Here is an 18,515-nt window from a genome sequence, read left to right as displayed (position 1 = left end):
TTGCCCAAAGTCACACAGCTGAGAATTGGCGGAGCCAGGATTTGAGCCCATGAGCTCTGACTCCCAAGCCCGTGCTCTGTGTACAGAGCCACGCTGCTTCTGTACTTCCCAAGTGCTTAGTACAGTGCTCTGCACACAGTAAGCGCTCAAATACAACTGAATGAATGAACGAAGTGACTTGCCCAAGGTCTCCCAGCAAACAAGTAGTGGAGCCGGGATTAGACTGACTCATCCTCTGACTCCCAAGCTCGTGCTCTTGCCACTCGGCCATCTGAAGTAGGCTCTGTCAACAGGGGAAGGAAGAAGGAGAAGGGGGAGGGAGTGGCAGAGGGAATAGGAGGTGGAGGAGAATGGGCGATGGAAGGAGAAGAGAGACGGAGGAGGCAAGAAAGAGCATTGGAAAATCCTAGTCCCAAAATCGGTAATGCTCCAGTCATAGGCTAACCAAGGAAAGCCTGGTTCAGCTGGCATCAGTGCAACCACAGACTGCTGAACCTGGGAGTGGAATCAGTATCAGTGGCGTAGTCTAATGGATGGAGCGTGGGCCTGCGAGTCAGGAGGACCTGACTTCTAACCCCGGGCTCTGCCACTTGCCCCCAGTGCGGCTTTGGGCAAGTCATTTAATTCGCCCACTAAATTCGATTGAATGATTAATTGATCTTCAACTGTTCATTCACTCTTTCAATCGCATTTATTGAGTGCTTACTGTGTGCAGAGCACTGTACTAAGCGCTTGGAAGAGTACAATACAACGATAAACAGACACATTCCCTGTTGGCTGTCTATTGGCCTCTTCCACCCTGCCTCCCTCATCTCTTGACCCTAATGGACAGGTACTTTATTGAGAAAACTGAAACCATCAGGCACGAGCTCCCTAAAATCTCCCCGGCTCCTCTCCTGTCCCTCCCTCCTCCTTCCCCTTCTTCAACTCTCCCATCTTTCCCGGCAATATCTCAAGAGATTCCCTTCCCTCCTCTCTGACTTCTAACCCGGGCTTTGCCACTTGCCCCCAGTGGGACTTTGGGCAAGTCACTTAATTTGCCTCTGCCTCAGTTACCTCATCTGTAAAATGGGGATGAAAACTGTGAGCCCAATGTGAACGATACGGACTGCGTCAGACCTGATTAGTTTATATCTGGAGAAGCAGTGTGGCTCAGTGGAAAGAGCACGGGCTTGCGAGCCAGAGGTCACGATTAATCCTGGCTCTGCCGCTTGTCGGCTGTGTGATTTTGGGCGAGTCACTTCACTTCTCTGTAAAATAGGGGTTAAGACTGTGAGCTCCACATGGGACAACCTGATGACCTTGTATCTACCCCAGCGCTTAGAACAGTGCTTGGCAGATAGTAAGCGCTTAAAAATACAGTCATTATTACCGTCTACTCCAGTGCATAGTACAGTGACTGGCGCACAGTAAGCAACTGACGAATGCCATTAAAAGAAGAAAAACCAAAGAAACCTCCGGCTCCAGTCAGTGCGCAGATGATGCCGGCACCTGATTGTGTAGTCCTTGTGTACCTAAAGCAGTCCACTCCCAGCTGCCACCGAGAGAGAGAGAGAGAAAAGGAGGAGGAGGCGGAGGAGACGACAGAGGCGCGGCCGCGTCCCCGCCGGGCCGGGGGAGGCTCCGCCCACGCCATTGGGGCCCGGCTCCGCGCGCCCCCGCTCCCCCGCGCGCCCCCGACCGGCGGCGCCCGGCCGCTTGTCCGGGGTGACGTCATCGCCCCTGTCTCCTAGCAACCGACGGGGCCCGTGGCGGCGGTTGGGCTCCCGGGATCCGCCGGCTCCGCTCCGCCCCGCCCCGCCATGGTAACCGGGCTGGACCCCCACCCTGCCGGGGGGACGGGGAGAGGGGGAGCGGCCCGGGAGGAGGGCTCAGGCGGCTCGGCTTGTCGTTCTGCCTCTGGCGTAGCTGAGCCCGGGGAAGCCCCGCAACCGCCCTGCGCCGTTCATGACCAAAAAGGAGACCCAGGAGCTTTAAGCATCCCCATTTACAAGATCCATTCATGACCACAAAGTAGGCCCAGGTCCCTGAGCTTTAAGCATCCACATTTACAAGACCTAACTTTCTATATTGCTGTGATTCCCTTTATTCATTCTCTAGCACTGTTAAATGAAGGCAGAATTTGATCGACCCTAGGAAGCTTTTGGGCTACACTGTGGTTAACTAACTCTCCAAGTCAGCGGTAGACGGGAAAGGAAAGACCGGCATACCCCACCGACCCCCAGAAATGATATGCTACACATAAACACTGAAAGATATCACAATAATTATGTGTGTGTGTGTGTGTATGTATACACACACCAATCTGCAACACGTATAGTCCTAAATATTTGTCAAAATCTTCTTTTTTAAAAATTATAGAAAATCTGCCTCCTCGAGAGCCAGATTCCCTATTTCCCATTGACTTGATGATGCCTAGGATCTGATTGATCAACGCATGGTCTTTTTCCAGAATTTCGACTACAATGTCCTAGTAGGTTTTTACTGAATCTGGAGGACACTTAGGATCTGGATAACTTCTCAACTAAAGTTAAATAATGTTTTCACGAGAATCTGACTGAGATGTCTTTGCAATGGACAATTTAGTCTCGAGTTGGAGAAAAAGGAAAGTGTATATCCCCCAACATGTTATTTTGGTTAATTAACTCTCACTGCTCTGTTTCATTCGTTATAGACGGCAAGGACCTTAAGGAGGTTGTGGTTCCATAGAAGGGTTGTTGGAGTTATGGTTATAAGTGCAGACGGTAAATATATTTCAACTATATTTAAAGATCTAAAATGTAACTTCATAGGTGTGTGTTATACCAGGCCTGAAGAAAAAAAAATGCCTTGTAAAATACTTTGATATCAAAGAACTGTTCTCTATATTTTGAGTTTAACACTTGATGGGTATTATGCTAAAAAATCCAGCGGTTCTTCTAAAAAACCTAAATACAATTCCACCCCCCAATTTGTATTCTTCAGTAACTATTCAGAAAGGGGAAAATGTTTGTTATGATAGTTCTCAACAGCTGTCGGTTTCGCTCCTGAATTTGAAGAGCTTACCGCTGGGAATTTCTGGGAATGTCTGGGAATTTCTCAGTTTAGGAAAGACATTTATATAGCCTACGAGTTTAGAAGCAGTGTGGCTTAGTGGATAGAGCAGGGGCCAGAAGGACCTGGCTTCTGATCTCGGCTCCACCGCTTATCTGCTGTGTGACCCCGGGCCAGTCGGTTCACTTCTCTGTGCCGCAGGGACCTCAGATGTAGAATGGGGATTGAGATTGTGAGCCCCACGTGGGACAGGGACTTTATCCAACTTGATTTGCTTGTATCCATCTGGGCGCTTAGTACAGTGCCCCCACATAGTAAGCCCTTAAATACCATCATTATTAGTATTCTGTGGGCCTCAGTTATCTCATCTGTAAAGTGGGGACTAAGAGAATGTGAGCCCCATGTGGAACAGGGACTGTGACCAACCTGATTAACTTTTATCTACCCCAGTGTTTAGAACAGTGTTTGGCACATCATACGTGCTTAACTAATTAACCATAATTAGTTTCAGAAACAGATAATGGACTGCGAGATAATAATCGACTCTGTCCTGAATCCTGATTCTAGTGTGAAAAGGTGCAAACATACTGTCACCTCTGTACTTTCATTCATTCATTCAATCGTATTTATTGAGCCCTTATTGTGTGCAGAGCACTGTCCTAAGCGCTTGGGAAGTACAGATTGGCAACATATAGAGACAGTCCCTACCCGGAAACGGACTCACAGTCTAGAAGGGGGAGACAGACAACAAAACGAAACATGTAGACAGGTGTCAATGTACTTGAGCCCACTCCCACCCCATCCCGCCCATGGCAGTTATGTCCATATCTTTAAACGCGGTTGCTTCCCCCTACCTGTTAATTTATTTCAGTTTCAGGACCTCCCATTAGACTGTAAGCTCCTTGAGGGAAGGGACTGTGTTCGTGCCCATTAACAGATGAGGGAAGTGAGGGGCAGAGAAATTGAGCGACTTGTCCAAGGTCACCTGGCAGACAGATGGTGGAGCCAGGATTAGAACCAGGTCCTTCTGACTCCCAGGGCTGTGCTCTATCCAGACCCGCCTTTTCCTCTTCTGGAGCCCCCTTTGCTGTCATCCCAGCTCCTCCACTTCCATCCCTCCTCCGGACATCCCTTTTGTAAAAGGGTCATATGTTGGGCTGTGTGCTGTGCGACCTTGGGCAAGTCACTTAATTTCTCTGTGCCTCAGTTACCTCATCTGTAAAATAGGGATTAAGACAGTCAGCCCTGAGTGGGATATGGACTGTGTCCAGCCTAATTGCCTTGTCCAGCTCGTAGAACAGTGACTGACACTGTTTTTTAAGCCCTTAAAAAATACCACAGTTATTATTATATCGTATTCTCCCAAGTGCTAAGTACAGGGCTCTGCCCAAAGCAAGTACTCAGTAAACACTATTGATTGATTGAATTCATACTGGATTACTAGAGGGGAAATCAGTCGTGTAGAGAGATGGTAGGTGGCACATCCCTAACCGTTACTGAGGGTAATCATCACCCTGTTCCTTCAAGAATCCTGTTGCTACTGTTGGAGAACTGAGCTAGGTGGACCAGTGGCATCTAGTGGGCCAGTGGGCCATAATGACATTTCTTAAGGGCCTCTGATTTTACACATGAAAATTGAGTTTGGTAATCAACTTCCTTTCTGATGGTCCTACTTGTTCTGGCTTTAGTATTTATCAGTCAACCACTGGTATTTATTGAGGGTCTAGCATGTGCAGAGCAGTGTACCAAGTGCTTGGAAAGTACATTTTGGCAACAAAGAGAGACAATCCCTACCCAACAATGGGCTCACAGTCTAGAAGGGGAGACAACAATACAAAGCAAAACAAAACAAGTAGACAGGCATCAATAGCATTCATACAATCATATTTATTGAGCGCTTACTGTGTGCAGAGCACTGTACTAAGTGCTTGGGAAGTACAAGTTGGCAACATATAGAGATGGTCCCTACCCAGCAGCGGGTTCACCGTCTAGAAGGGGGAGACAGACAACAAAACAAAACATATTAACAAAATAAAATAAATAGAACAGTAAATATGTACAAGTAAAATAGAGTAATAAATCTGTACAAACATATATACAGGTGCTGTGGGGAGGGGAAGGAGGTAGGGTGGGGGGGGATGGGGAGGGGGAGAGGAATGGGGGGCTCAGTCTGGGAAGGCCTCCTGGGAGGAAAGGGAGGAGAGAATTATAGATATATACACATCATTAATAAAATAAATAGAATAATAAATATGTACATGTATACACAAGTGCTGTGGGGTGGGGAGGGGGGTAGAGCAGAGGGAGGGAGTCGGGGCAACAGGGAGGGGAGGAGGAGCAGAGGAAAAGAGGGACTTAGTCTGGGAAGGCCTTCTGGGGGAGGTGAGCTTTCAGTAGGGCTTTGAAGAGGGGAAGTGTGCTAGTTTGGTGGATGTGAGGAGGGAGGGCATTCCAGGCCAGAGGTAGGACGTGGGCCAGGGGTCGACGGCCGGACAGGCGAGAATGAAGCACAGTGAGGTTAGAGGCAGAGGAGCGGAGTGTGCGGGCTGGGCTGTAGAAGGTGAGAAGGGAGGTGAGGTAAGAGGGGGCAGGGTGATGGAGAGCTTTGAAGCCAATAGTGAGGATTTGTCCATCACCACTCCTGCACGGACAAATCAAATGCAGTTTTCACCCTGCCACCCTAAACTCAAGTCCCGTGTCAGTCAGGAACTTTATATTGGGCTCTCGGTTTCCGAAGAGGCCTCAGTGGCTGCTTGCAACATTCTTGTTGTCCAAGCAGCCATATTTAGGAGCACATTGCTCAACCCAGTGGAGCAAGGGACCACAAAAAGTGCTCTACCTACCTTTGGTTTATGTTCACCACCTTTTCAATCAATCAATCAATCGTATTTATTGAGCGCTTACTGTGTGTAGAGCACTGTACTAAGCGCTTGGGAAGTACAAGTTGGCAACATATAGAGACAGTCCCTACCCAGCAGTGGGCTCACAGTCTAAAAGGGGGAGACAGAGAACAAAGCCAAACATACTAACAAAATAAAATAAATAGAATAGATATGTACAAGTAAAATAAATGGAGTAATAAATACGTACAAACATATATACATATATACAGGTGTTGTGGGGAAGGGAAGGAGGTAAGATGAGGGGGATGGAGAGGGGGACGAGGGGGAAAGGGAGGAAGGGGCTCAGTCAGGGAAGGCCTCCTGGAGGAAGTGAGCTCTCAGTAGGGCCTTGAAGGGAGGAAGAGAGCTAGCTTGGCGGATGGGCAGAGGGAGGGCATTCCAGGCCCCGGGGATGATGTGGGCCGGGGGTCGATGGCGGGACAGGTGAGAATGAGGCACGGTGAGGAGAGTAGCGGCAGAGGAGCGGAGGGTACGGGGTGGGCTGTAGAAGGAGAGAAGGGAGGTGAGGTAGGAGGGGGCAAGGTGATGGACAGCCGTGAAGCTGAGGGTGAGGAGTTTCTGCCTGATGCGCAGATTGATTGGTAGCCACTGGAGATTTTTGAGGAGGGGAGTAACATGCCCAGAGCATTTCTGGACAAAGACAATCTGGGCAGCAGCACGAAGTATGGATTGAAGTGGGGAGAGACATGAGGATGGGAGATCAGAGAGATGGCTGATACAGTAGTCCAGACGGGATAGGATGAGAGCTTGAACGAGCAGGGTAGCGGTTTGGATGGAGAGGAAAGGGCGGATCTTGGCGATGTTGCGGAGCTGAGACCGGCAGGTTTTGGTGACGGCGTGGATGTGAGGGGTGAATGAGAGAGCGGAGTCGAGGATGACACCAAGGTTGCAGGCTTGTGAGACGGGAAGGGTGGTAGTGCCGTCAACAGAGGTGGGAAAGTCAGGGAGAGGGCAGGGTTTGGGAGAGAAGACAAGGAGTTCAGTCTTGGACATATTGAGTTTTAGGTGTCGGGCAGACATCCAGATGGAGATGTCCTGAAGGCAGGAGGAGATGCGAGCCTGGAGAGAGGGGGAGAGAGCAGTGGCAGAGATGTAGATCTGGGTGTCATCAGTGTAGAGGTGATAGTTGAAGCCATGGGAGCGAATGAGGTCACCAAGGGACTGAGTGTAGATCGAGAACAGAAGGGGACCAAGCACTGAACATTGGGGAACCCCCACAGTAAGGGGATGGGAGGGGGCGGAGGAGCCTGCAAAAGAGACTGAGAATGAACGACTGGAGAGATAAGAGGAGAACCAGGAGAGGATGGAGTCTGTGAAGCCAAGGTCGGATAGCGTGTTGAGGAGAAGGGGGTGGTCCACAGTGTCGAAGGCAGCTGAGAGGTCGAGGAGGATTAGGACAGAGTATGAGCCGTTGGATTTGGCAAGCAAGAGGTCATTGGTGACCTTTGAGAGGGCAGTTTCCGTGGAATGTAGGGGACGGAAGCCAGACTGGAGGGGGTCGAGAAGAGAGTAGGTGTTGAGGACTTCGAGGCAGCACGCGTAGACAACTTGTTCAAGGAGTTTGGAAAGGAATGGTAGGAGGGATATGGGGCGATAACTAGAAGGTGAGGTGGGGTTAAGAGAGGGTTTTTTTAGGATGGGAGAGACATGGGCATGTTTGAAGGCAGAGGGGAAGGAACCAGTGGAGAGAGAGCGGTTGAAGATGGAGGTTAAGGGGGGGAGAAGGGATGGAGCGAGAGATTTCATGAGATGAGAGGGAATGGGGTCAGAAGCACAGGTGGCCGGAGTAGCACTTCAGAGGAGGGAGGAGAGCTCCTCTGAGGATACTGCTGGGAAGGATGGGAGAGTAGCAGAGAGTGTGGAGAGCCGGGGGGTTGGAGAAGGAGGGGGAGTGACCTTGGGGAGGTCGGACCTGATGGATTTAATTTTGTTAATGAAGTAGGAGGCCAGATCGTTGGGGGTGAGGGAAGGAGGAGGGGGAGGAACCGGAGGCCTGAGTAGGGAGTTAAATGTACGGAAGAGCTGGCGGGGATGATGGGCATGGGTGTCAATAAGGGAGGAGAAATAGTTTTGTCTGGCAGAGGAGAGGGCTGAGTTAAGGCAGGAAAGGATAAACTTGAAGTGAAAGAGGTTGGCATGGTGTTTAGACCTTCGCCAGCAATGTTCGGCAGCTTGAGCATAAGAGCGAAGGAGGTGCACAGTGGCAGTGATACAGGGCTGTGGGTTAGTGGTACGAGAGCGTCGAAGGGAAAGGGGAGCGAGTGAGTCTAGCTGAGTAGAAAGGGCAGAGTTGAGAGCAGTAATCTGATCGTCAAGACTGGGTAGAGAGGAGAGGGAGGCGAGGTGGGGTGTGAGGCGCTCAGAAAGATGGATGGGGTCAAGAGAGCAGAGATCTCTATGAGGGAGTAATATGGATTTACAGGGGAAAGGAGTGTGAGTGAGGAGGCAGGTGAGAACATTATGATCAGAGAGAGGGATTTCAGAGTTGGTGAGGGTGGACACAGTGCAGCGATAGGAGATGACGAGGTCGAGAGTATGACCAAGTTGGTGAGTGGGTGAGGTGGGGTGGAGCAAGAGGTTGGCAGCGTCGAGGAGAGATAGAAGGTGGGCGGCAGAGGCATCATCAGGGAGGAGTCATCAGGAGTCATCCGTTTTCAGCCACACACAAGGAGAAAGCACCACTGTCGGTAGCTAGGACTTTGAATATGAAGAATAGATATCTTTGTGTGAATTCATATGACCGAAATAACTACATTTAGTGCCAATTAACGCAGACCATTTAACACCATTTTGAACAGATACCTCCAAGTGGCTTCTCGGTGACTTAATCAATTTCTATGTGTTTTCTGTAATGTGTAGTATGGAGCATTAGAGTTATTCAGTATAAGGACTTAATAAATGTTTGTGTTTATGATTGCAAATAACAGACAATAGACTGTGAGCCCACTGTTGGGTAGGGACTGTCTCTATATGTTGCCAACTTGTACTTCCCAAGCGCTTAGTACAGTGATCTGCACACAGTAAGCGCTCAATAAATACGATTGAATGAATGAATGAACGCCGGGGTGGCTCCCAAGGAGATCGGGTTGGACGCAGGCCTTGTCCCGCAGCGGGCTCTTACCATGTGTATTACTCTATTTATTTATTTATTTATCTTATATTACTCTTTATTTACTTATTTTATTTGTACATGTTTATTCTATTTATTTTATTTTGTTAATATGTTTTGTTTTGTTGTCTGTCTCCCCCTTCTAGACTGTGAACCCACTGTTGGGTAGGGACCGTCTCTATATGTTGCCGATTTGTACTTCCCAAGCGCTTAGTACAGTGCTCTGCACACAGTAAGCGCTCAATAAATACGAATGAATGAATGAATAATGGTATTTTGTTAAGCGCTTACTATGTGCCAAGCACTGTGCTTACTATGTGCGAGGCACTGTACTAAGCACTGGGGTGGATACAAGCAAATTGGGTTGGACATAGTCCCTGTCCCATGTGGGGCTCACAGTCTCAATCCCCTTTTTACAGATGAGGTAACTGAGGCCCAGAGAAGTGAAGTGACTTGCCCAAGGTCGCACAGCAGACAGGTGGAGGAGCCAGAATAAGAACGAATGACCTTCTGACTCCCAGGCCCGTGCTCTATCCACTACACTATGCTGCTTCTCTAGTAAATAAACTCTGAGATGATGTAATCTAGATTTATTTTTCTAAAGATTTTCTAATAAATCCTAATATAAAATTTAAATTTTGTGAGAGAAGCTGTTAATGAATAGAGAATATTCATTTATGGGTTTTCATTTGAATGTGCTCTTTAGCATGCAGTGATGATCTGTGCACTAATAGTATGTTTTGTATTCACTCATTTTTATAGGCACTCCAATTAAAAAAAACCTATTGTACCCTGCAACAGTTCAATATGCAAAGCATCTTCATCACCTTATAGAACTAGCACAGTACGCTGTGAAAGAATTTAATCCTCAAGATGCCCTAAATCTTCTTCGGATTGCTACAGAGAAATATGAAATCCTGGTAATCCCAGGTAATTTAATATTTAAAGTGACTTTTTGTAACTTTAAAAAACAAACCACATTCTTATACATTCGGTGTTACCTGCTGTTTCGAAGCATATCAAACAGCCATTTAGATGTACATTGATCAAAGCCAAAAATGTTAAGTGAGACCTTGGCTTTCAATTTTTGATGGCTGGGTGAGGTGGATGCACCAACGCTTACCTCTACAGTCCATCCAGTCCTCTAGACAGGGCAGGGAACATGTATATCAACTCTGTTATATTGTACTCCCCCATATGCTTAGTACAGTGCTCTGCACACATTGACTGATTGATAAAATGGCACTCCTGCCCAGATCATCTTTCTGAAACCTCGCTTGGCACACATCATCTTTCACCTCAAAACCAGTGGGGCCTAGTGGAATAAGCACAGACCTGGGAGCCAGGAGTCACAGGTTCTAGTCCCAGCTCTGCTACTTGCCTGTTGCTCGACCTTGGGCAAGTCACTAATCTTCTCCGGGCCTCAGTTTTCTCATACGTTCCCGGCTCATACTATTTGCTCCACCCAAGCCCACCTCCAACCTGTGCTCTCAGCTCAGCTCATTCATACTATCCCTGCAACCAAGAGCACCCTTCTCCCCCTGCCCCCACCCTGAAATCCACCAGACCTTAATCCTCCTCACCTTCAAAGGCCTCTTAAAATGCCACCTTTTACAACAATACTTACCCAGGCAATTATCCGTACCCTGAATTCAGCAACCCATCATCTGCTTCTAGGGTTCTGTGTTTATTTTTTGTTAACTGCCTTTATGATCTAGGTCTTATCCTTTGAAAATGCAATTCATTTACTACTGATATTATTATTGAACATTCAATTTATTTATTCTGATTCCCCTGTCAGTCTCCACCCCTAGAGTGTAAGCTTCCTGTGAGCAGGGAAGGAGGAAGAGAAGGAAGAGGAGGGAGTAGAGCTTGAGAAAGGGAAGGAAGAACCTTGCAAAGTTCATGCCCAGTGGTTTCTATTTTACCCTGAAAGAAGTTGGTGAGATCATCAGGGCTATGGGAGAGAGGCAGTAGGAACACTGGAGGCTTCAAGAAGGAGTTGAAGGTTTGCAAGAGTTGATAGGGCTGCAGGCATGGGAGTCAATGAGCGAGGAATAGAATGGTTGCTGAGCCGAAGAGTGAGCTGAAATAGAGCAGGTCAGAGTGAATTCCAAGTGGCAGAAGTTAGCCTAGTGCCTTAGTTTTCACCAGCTGGGATCAGCTGCACAAGCCCAGAAATGGGGCAAGTGGGCAATGGGGTGATCCAGGGCAGGGGGTTGCTGGTGTAAGAGTGACAGAGGGACAAGGGGGCCAGGAAGTTATTTGGTGGAGAGGGAGGTGTTGAGGAGGTGGATGGGAGGAATATGACAGTTTGGGACAGCATGAGTGGGTCCAGAGTGCAGAGGTCACGGATTTGGGGAGGTGCGGGGTGGGCCAAGATGACAGGTTAGAAGACTGTGGTTGGGTAAGGGTCGGTCAGAGTTGGTAAGGTTAGAGATGGGGCATTGTCTAGAGATGCTATTGAACCTGTATTGGACTGAGAGGTGGAGTTAGGTGAGCAATCGGCAAAGTTAAGTAGAGTGAGGAAGTGGGTGGTCAGGGGGTTCAGAGCAAACTCCACATGGAGGTTGAAGTTCCCAAACACAACGCAGGAGAAAGGAGTGAGAATAGGAAAGAGAGAAAGGTGACAGAATTGGTCTAAAAGGCAAGAGGCGGGGACAGGAGGGAGCTAGAGAACAGCTCGCACCATGGAAGGCAAGTGGTGCGTACTTCCCCCACACCGTGGAAGGCAGACAGTGCATATGCTCTACAGGAATCAATTTTCGAAGTAGAAAAAGAAGGTTCAGGGACAACCCCCACCCGCACCCCCGAGCAATCCAGCAGGCCGTATGCAATTCAGGGCTCTGCAGTGCATTGGGCCGTGTTAAGTAATGAGGTTGATCCTATCTGTGAGAGGAAAGTTTATTTAAATTGTATTCCGATTCATGAAATGCCATCTCGGGAGGTTATCATTCAATAGCAAAATCTGTATTTGTGTCTTTGTGTTGTTTTGTCTTTATGGTCAGTGGTATTTATTGAGTGCTTACTGTGTGCAGTGCACTCTTCTAAGCCCTTGGGAGAATACAGTGCAACAGAGTTGGTAGACCCGGTCCCTGCCCACAACGAGCTTTCAGTCTAGAAGAGGAGACAAACATTAATATAAATAAATAAATCATAGATATGAATGTAAGTGCTAGGGGGCTGAGAGTGAGGTGAATACCAAGAGCTCCAAGGGTTCAGATCCAAGTGCATAGATGATGGCAGAGGGGAGAGGGAGTCAGGGAAAAGAGGGCTTAGTCGTGGAAGGCCCCTTGAAGGAGATGTGATTTTAAGAAGGCTTTGAAGGTGGGCAGAGTGGAGGTGTGACACATATGGAAGGGGAAGGAGTTCCAGGCCAGAGGAGGTCATGGGAAAGGGGTTGGCGAAGAGATAGAGGAGATCAAGGCACAGAGGGCAAGCTGGCACTAGAGGAGCAAAGTGTGTGGGCTGGGCTGTAGTAGATTAGCAAGATAAGGTAGGAGGGGGTGAATTGATTACGTGCTTTAAAGCTGATGGTAAGGAGTTTCTGTTTGATGCAGAGGTGGATGGACAACCACTGGAGGTTCTTGAGGAGTGGGGAAATATGGACTGAATAGGTTTTTTTAGAAAAATGATCTGGGCAGCAGAGTGAAGTGTGGACTGGAGTGGGGAGAGACAGGAGGCAGGGAGGTCAGCGAGGAGGCAGATGCAGTAGTCCAGGCAGGATAGGGTAAGTGCTTTAGTCAATGTGTTAGCAGTTTGGATGGTTAGGGAAGGGCGGATTTTACTAATGTTGTGAAGGTAGAACTGGCAGGATTTGGTGACAAATTGAACATGTGGGTTAAATGAGAGAGATGAATCGAGGACATTGCCACGATTATGGGCTTGTGAGACAGGGAGGACAGTAGTGATGGGAAAGATGTGGGGGTGGGCAGGATTTGGGTGGGAAGGTGAAGAATTTAGTTTTAGACATGTTTAGTTTGAGGTGTCGGCGGGACAAGCAGAGAGAGAAGGAAAGAGATCAGGGCTTGAGAGGTAAATTTGGGAGCATCTGCATAGGGGTGGTAGTTGAAGCTATGGGAGCAGATGAGTCCCGAGGAAGTGGGTGTAGATGAAGAATAGAAGGGGACCCAGAACTGAACCTTGAGGGACTCCAACTGTCAGAGGCAGAGGAGGAGCCTGCATAAGAGACTGAGAAGGAGCCATCAGAGAGATAGGAACAGAATGAGAAGAGGACAGTGAAGCCAAAGTTAGCTAATGTTTCCTGGAGAAGGGGGTGGTCCACAGTGTTGAAGGCAGCCGAGATCAAGGAGGATTAGGATGGAGTAGAGGCCGTCAGATTTGGCAAGAAGAAGGTCATTGATGATGTTAGAGAGGGCAGTTTCCATGGAGTGAAGGGGCTGGAAACTAAGGAAGTAGTGTGGCCTCTTGGAAAGAGCACGGGCCTGGGAGCAAGAGGGCCTGGGTTCTAATCCCAGCTCTGCCACTTTTTTATGGTATTTGTTGGGTACTTACTATGTGTCAAGCAATGTTCTACGCACTGAGGTAGGTACAAATTAATTAGGTGGGACACAGTCCCTGTCCTCATGGGGCACACAAGCTAAGCTCCGAGCCTTGGGTCAGTCACTTAGCTTCTCTGTGCCTCAGTTTCCTCAACTGTAAGTAGCAGTCTCCCTCCTACTTAGACTGTGAGCCTCTTATGGGACAGGGACTGTATCTGGCCTGATTAACCCCAATGCTTAGAATAGTGCTTGATACACAGTAAGTGCTTAGCAAGTACCATAAAAAAAACTAGATCAGAGGGGATCACGGAAGAGAATTGGTGGAGAGAAAGTGGAAACGGGGCATAGACAATTCTGTCAAGGAGTTTGAAGAGTTATGGTAGGAGGGAAATGGGGTGATAACTGGAGGGAGTTGTGGGGTCAAGGGAGGGTTTGTCATTTCAATCTTTCCTCATGTCCTCATCCCCCACCCCAGTGCCCCTCTTTTAGATTGGGAGCCCCCTGAGGCCCAGGGACCCTGTCTAATGAATCCCCCACTGAACCCTTCACCAGTACTTTGCCCACTGGAGGCACTCCAAAAGTACCCTTAGATGAATGAAAGATCAGCCCAATAGAATTAGGAGGTGCAGTCTTAAATTATGTTTCCCCAAGAGCCAGTAGATATTTGGAAAAATAAAGAACCAGTGCATAGGGTGTGAGTGTTAAGTACTTCAACATTTGGCTTTCATTCATTCATTCAATCATATTTATGAAGCACTTACTGTGTTCAGAGCACTGTACTAAGTGCTTGGAAAGTACAATTCAGCAACAGTTACAATCCGTGCCCACGATGGGCTCACAGTCTAGAAGGGGGGAGACAGACATCAAAACAAGTAAACAGGCCTCAATAGCATCAATATAAAAAAAATAGAATTATAGATATATACACATCATTAATAAAATAAGTAGAATTATTAATATGTACATATATACACACAAGTGCTGTGGTGCAGGGAGGGGCTAGAGCAGAGGGAGGGAGTAGGGGCAATGGGGAGGGGAGGGGGGAGTAAAGGAAAAAGGAGGCTTAGTCTGGGAAGGCCTCTTGGAGGAGGTGAGCTTTTAATAGGGCTTTGAAGGGGGGAAGTGTGCTAGTTTGGTGAATTTGAGGAGGGAGGGCATTCCAGGCCAGAGGTAGGAGGTGGGACAGACGAGAAGAAGCACAATGAGTAATTTAGCGGCAAAAAAGGGAAGAGTGTGCGGGCTGGGCTGTAGGAGGCGAGATGGGAGGTGAGGTAGGAGAGGGCAAGGTGATGGAGAGCTTTGAAGTCAATAGTGAGGAGTTTATGCTTGATACGGAGGTTGATAGGCAACCACTGGAGATTTTTGAGGAGGAGGGGTGACATGCTGTCACCCGTCGTCCGGGGATGAGTTCGTTCAGTGATGGGCAAGGCTAGAGAGGGAGAGAGGCTGGGGAGGGAAAGCCTGAGTTTTATATAAAATTGATTCTGCGAGGCATATTGAATTATTTAATTGCTTTAGGGGCAATGGATTGAACTTCCCTTTCGGGAGGAATGTAATCAGTTAGTAATATGAGAGCTTCCCTAACGGGAGGAACACACGTATACATTATTCGTGTGTGGCAGAACCCCTAGGTCCCATCCAGGCGGAATTCCCTTACAGTTTGTTTGCACTCATGTGCACTTCCCACTCGGGAAGAATCCACTTGAGTTACACACCCATGGGGGAAGCCCCTAGCTCCCACCCACGAGGATTTTCCATTTGGGAGGAATCCATTCATTCGTTACATACCCATGGCGAAGCACCTGGCTTCCAGCCTCACGAGCGTCCAGTGGAACGGGACACTTCCCCATCCCAGGGCTCCTCACTTGGTGCAGGCAGAGCGGGCTTCTCACGCTCTGGACAGAGGCACCCTGCAGCAATCCGCTGCAAATCTCGATCCTCTGCCTAGAGGGCCAGAGGCCGCAGTATTTATCACCTGTGCTCCTTGGCCATTCCAGCTTCCAGTCTTAGTTTGTCCAATCTCTGCCCTTCCCCTCTTCCATACCTAATTTGATTGGCATGAGGGCAAGGGACACCTTCTGTATTCCCAGCTTGGGCTGTCAATCTAGCAGTTTGGGTTGGGGGCGATATCCCACCCTCCCTTCCGAGTTCCGCCTGCTGGCTCAGGTGGCCACGAGATAGCATTTGACCTTGAGATGGCTGGTACCCAAGGGTCACGTTGGGACACATGCCCAGAACGTTTCTGTAGAAAGATAATCCGGGCAGCAGAGTGAAGTATAGACTGAAGTGAGGAGAGACAGAGGTTGGGAGATCAGAAAGGATGCTGATGCAGTAATCCAGTCGGGATATGATGAGAGATTGTACTACCGTGATAGTGGTTTGGATGGAGGGGAAAGGGCGGATCTTGGCGATGTTAGGAAGGTGAAGCCGGCAGGTTTTGGTGACGGATTGGATGTGTGGGGTGAACGAGAGAGCGGAGTCAAGGATGACACCAAGGTGGCGGGCTTGTGAGACAGGAAGGATGGTAGTGCCGTTCACAGTGATGGGAAAGTCAGACAGAGGACAGGGTTTGGGAGGGAAGATAAGGAGCTCAATCTTAGACATGTTGAGTTTTAGGTGGTGGGCGGACATCTTGGTAGAGATGTCCTGAAGGGAGGAGGAGATACGAGCCTGGAGGGAGGGAGAGAGAACAGGGGGGAGATGTAGATTTGGGTATCATCTCTGTAGATGTATGTCCTGAATTTATATTCTTTTTGCTTTTTGCTGCCTTCACACAGGTGCATTTTGCTTTCACTTTATGGATCAGATTCCATGTTTCAAAGACTGATAAAGTCAATCTTAATTAATCTTCTTAAAATTCCATTTTGTATGTAAACAGAATTAAATTGGTTCTGAACATTCATCTTTAACTTTGCATAATTAGAAAATACAATTGGAAAATATTTTAACTGTAAATTTATGTTTTTAAATAACCCTGAATAAATAGGTGTGCTGTATTTTTCCACTGAAAGGAATAAGTAAAGTAAGCTTATTGTGGACAAGGAATGTATCTGTTTTTTGTTGTACTCTCCCAAGCACTTAGTGCAATGCTGTGCACACAGTAAGCGCTCAGTAAATGATTGAATGAATGAATGAAAGAGCCTGATCCTCTGCTTCAAACATGGGAAAAGTACAACTTTTCCATGACCTTCCATTCTTTCTCAGTGGAATTGGATTCAACTGCTTTAATGCATTAAGGATGATATGATTAAGAGTGTGCAGTCTTAGCATTCAACAAATTATATTCTCCCTTTCTGGTGTGGGAAAGCAAACACCCTCCTAAACTGCAGAGAAGTGCCCGACGTCCTTCTAGAACCAGAAATTGTGCCTAATTCTTATCCATATTGTACTTTTTCCCTGGGTTTTTCCCACAGCAGACCCTTAATACGTGGTCTTACTACTACCATCTCTCCCTTCCCGGCTGCTCCCAGCATTGCCTGGCTGCACTTAAAGAATCACTTGTTCAACCTGACAGCCAATCTCCTCTGAGCAGCATATTGTTGGGAGCTGGGGAGAACTGGAGTTCAAACTGAATCACAAAGAGAGCCCCACCCTACTCCTTTTCCTTTCCTGTCCCATCTCGTGCCACTTTCTGGGGTTGCCCACTAAGAACAAATTTCACAGGCTGCAGCAGAATGGGTGATTAGGGATCTCAGGGAGAGGGGAGGGAGGGAAACCTTTCCCTTTACTGTGTACATTCAGGGTTCTAAGATTGATCTGCTTTTTCTGATCTTCTTAGATGGTGAGCTCCTTGGGGGCCAGAGACCGTATCTGTATACACAGTGTAGTACACAGTAGGTGCTTAATAAATACTATTACTGCTGGCCACTTATGGCAACTCATGCTCCCCCACACAGTGACTGGACTGAGAGAATCTGCCGGCATTGTTGGAGTATAAAAAGCAACAAAAATGAGGTCTCTTTTTATTTTTAAGCTTAGCTTTTTTTGGTTGAAGTTGAACTCATGTTTCTTTCATTTTTTTTTCCACAGCTAAGGAATATCTTCTTGTCGTTCTTCAGGATCCATATGACTAGACCTTCTGCAGTAGTAATCTTGCATTCACGAAACTATACTTTGAAAAAGGCTCAAGTTTTCATTGTGGTCCTTACTGAATTTACTAATGTACTGAGCTTGTCTTTATTAAAACTGTTTCTAGCACAGCTTCTTAGTTTTTGTTTCTGGTTGAATTTTAGAACTGTGCTTTAGCAAGATATACACAGATCAAAATCTGATGTGAGTTGCCAAGCTTAATGACTAATGTAATAAAAATGAATATGTGAAACATGCTCCCTGAAGGTGTTTCTGCTTAACTTCTGCTGTGTGCTGAGAGGCAAGGAGGCAAAAGAAAGAACAGCACCTTTATCTGCAAATATGAAGTACAGCATCACAACAAGAGGTCATCTTCTTGTGTGTCCAATGTGGCTGGGACTGTGGATCCCACATTGTCCTTTTCAGCCACACACACACTCACAGGTGTACTTCAAGTAGTGCCTTCTTGGAATACGAAGGACAGCTCTACATACATATAGTACCATACTAGGCAGAAGAATTCCCTGAATGCCTCACTCAAGCTTCCACAGGGTTTTATAGTTGCCATACCATTGGGGCAGTTGGGCAAAGATGTGTGCTGAGCCTGTTACAATGCCACAACAATTTGCCTCCCTTCTCCTCCTGGCACTTCTGTGACACTTTTACCACTCTCTCCTTCCTTCCCCTACCATCCTTTCCCCTTCCCTCTCCCTTGTCCCATCCCTGCTGACAGCAACGGCTGTTGCTAAGAAGCAGCCACATGGTGCAGTGATGTCATCACAGCCTCTTGTACGGTGGCACTAAATTATATGTCTTTTTGTGGAACCGACTGCTCAAATATTTCATTTGGGTTGACTCTTCTGCACAAAAGACATGCCTACCCCAATTCTGCCTGGTGAA

General features: G+C 47.7%; 1 protein-coding gene across 1 annotated transcript; it reads left to right on the top strand.

Annotated features, from left to right (window-relative positions):
- The first annotated feature begins 1,790 nt into the window (after positions 1–1,790).
- LOC119923647 (dynein light chain roadblock-type 2-like) lies at positions 1,791–17,872 on the top strand. Its single transcript, XM_038742978.1, has 4 exons — positions 1,791–1,805; positions 2,675–2,744; positions 9,808–9,975; positions 17,577–17,872. Exons 1-4 carry the CDS (start codon positions 1,803–1,805, stop codon positions 17,618–17,620), a joined length of 285 nt encoding a protein of 94 aa, XP_038598906.1. The 5' UTR covers positions 1,791–1,802; the 3' UTR covers positions 17,621–17,872.
- The last annotated feature ends 643 nt before the right edge of the window (positions 17,873–18,515 follow it).

The sequence above is a fragment of the Tachyglossus aculeatus genome, unplaced genomic scaffold (genome assembly GCF_015852505.1).
Source record: "Tachyglossus aculeatus isolate mTacAcu1 unplaced genomic scaffold, mTacAcu1.pri scaffold_211_arrow_ctg1, whole genome shotgun sequence".
Taxonomy (NCBI): Eukaryota; Metazoa; Chordata; class Mammalia; order Monotremata; family Tachyglossidae; genus Tachyglossus; species Tachyglossus aculeatus.
Note: the sequence above shows the minus strand (reverse complement) of the source record. Positions and strands in the feature narration are given on the sequence as shown.

Bases quoted from the DNA above. Each gene is read 5' to 3' on its own strand.
- LOC119923647 (XM_038742978.1), top strand. The intron at 2,745-9,807 runs GTAAATATATTT...TCATTTTTATAG, and splicing joins TATGGTTATAAGTGCAGACG to GCACTCCAATTAAAAAAAAC. The intron at 9,976-17,576 runs GTAATTTAATAT...TTTTTTCCACAG, and splicing joins TGAAATCCTGGTAATCCCAG to CTAAGGAATATCTTCTTGTC.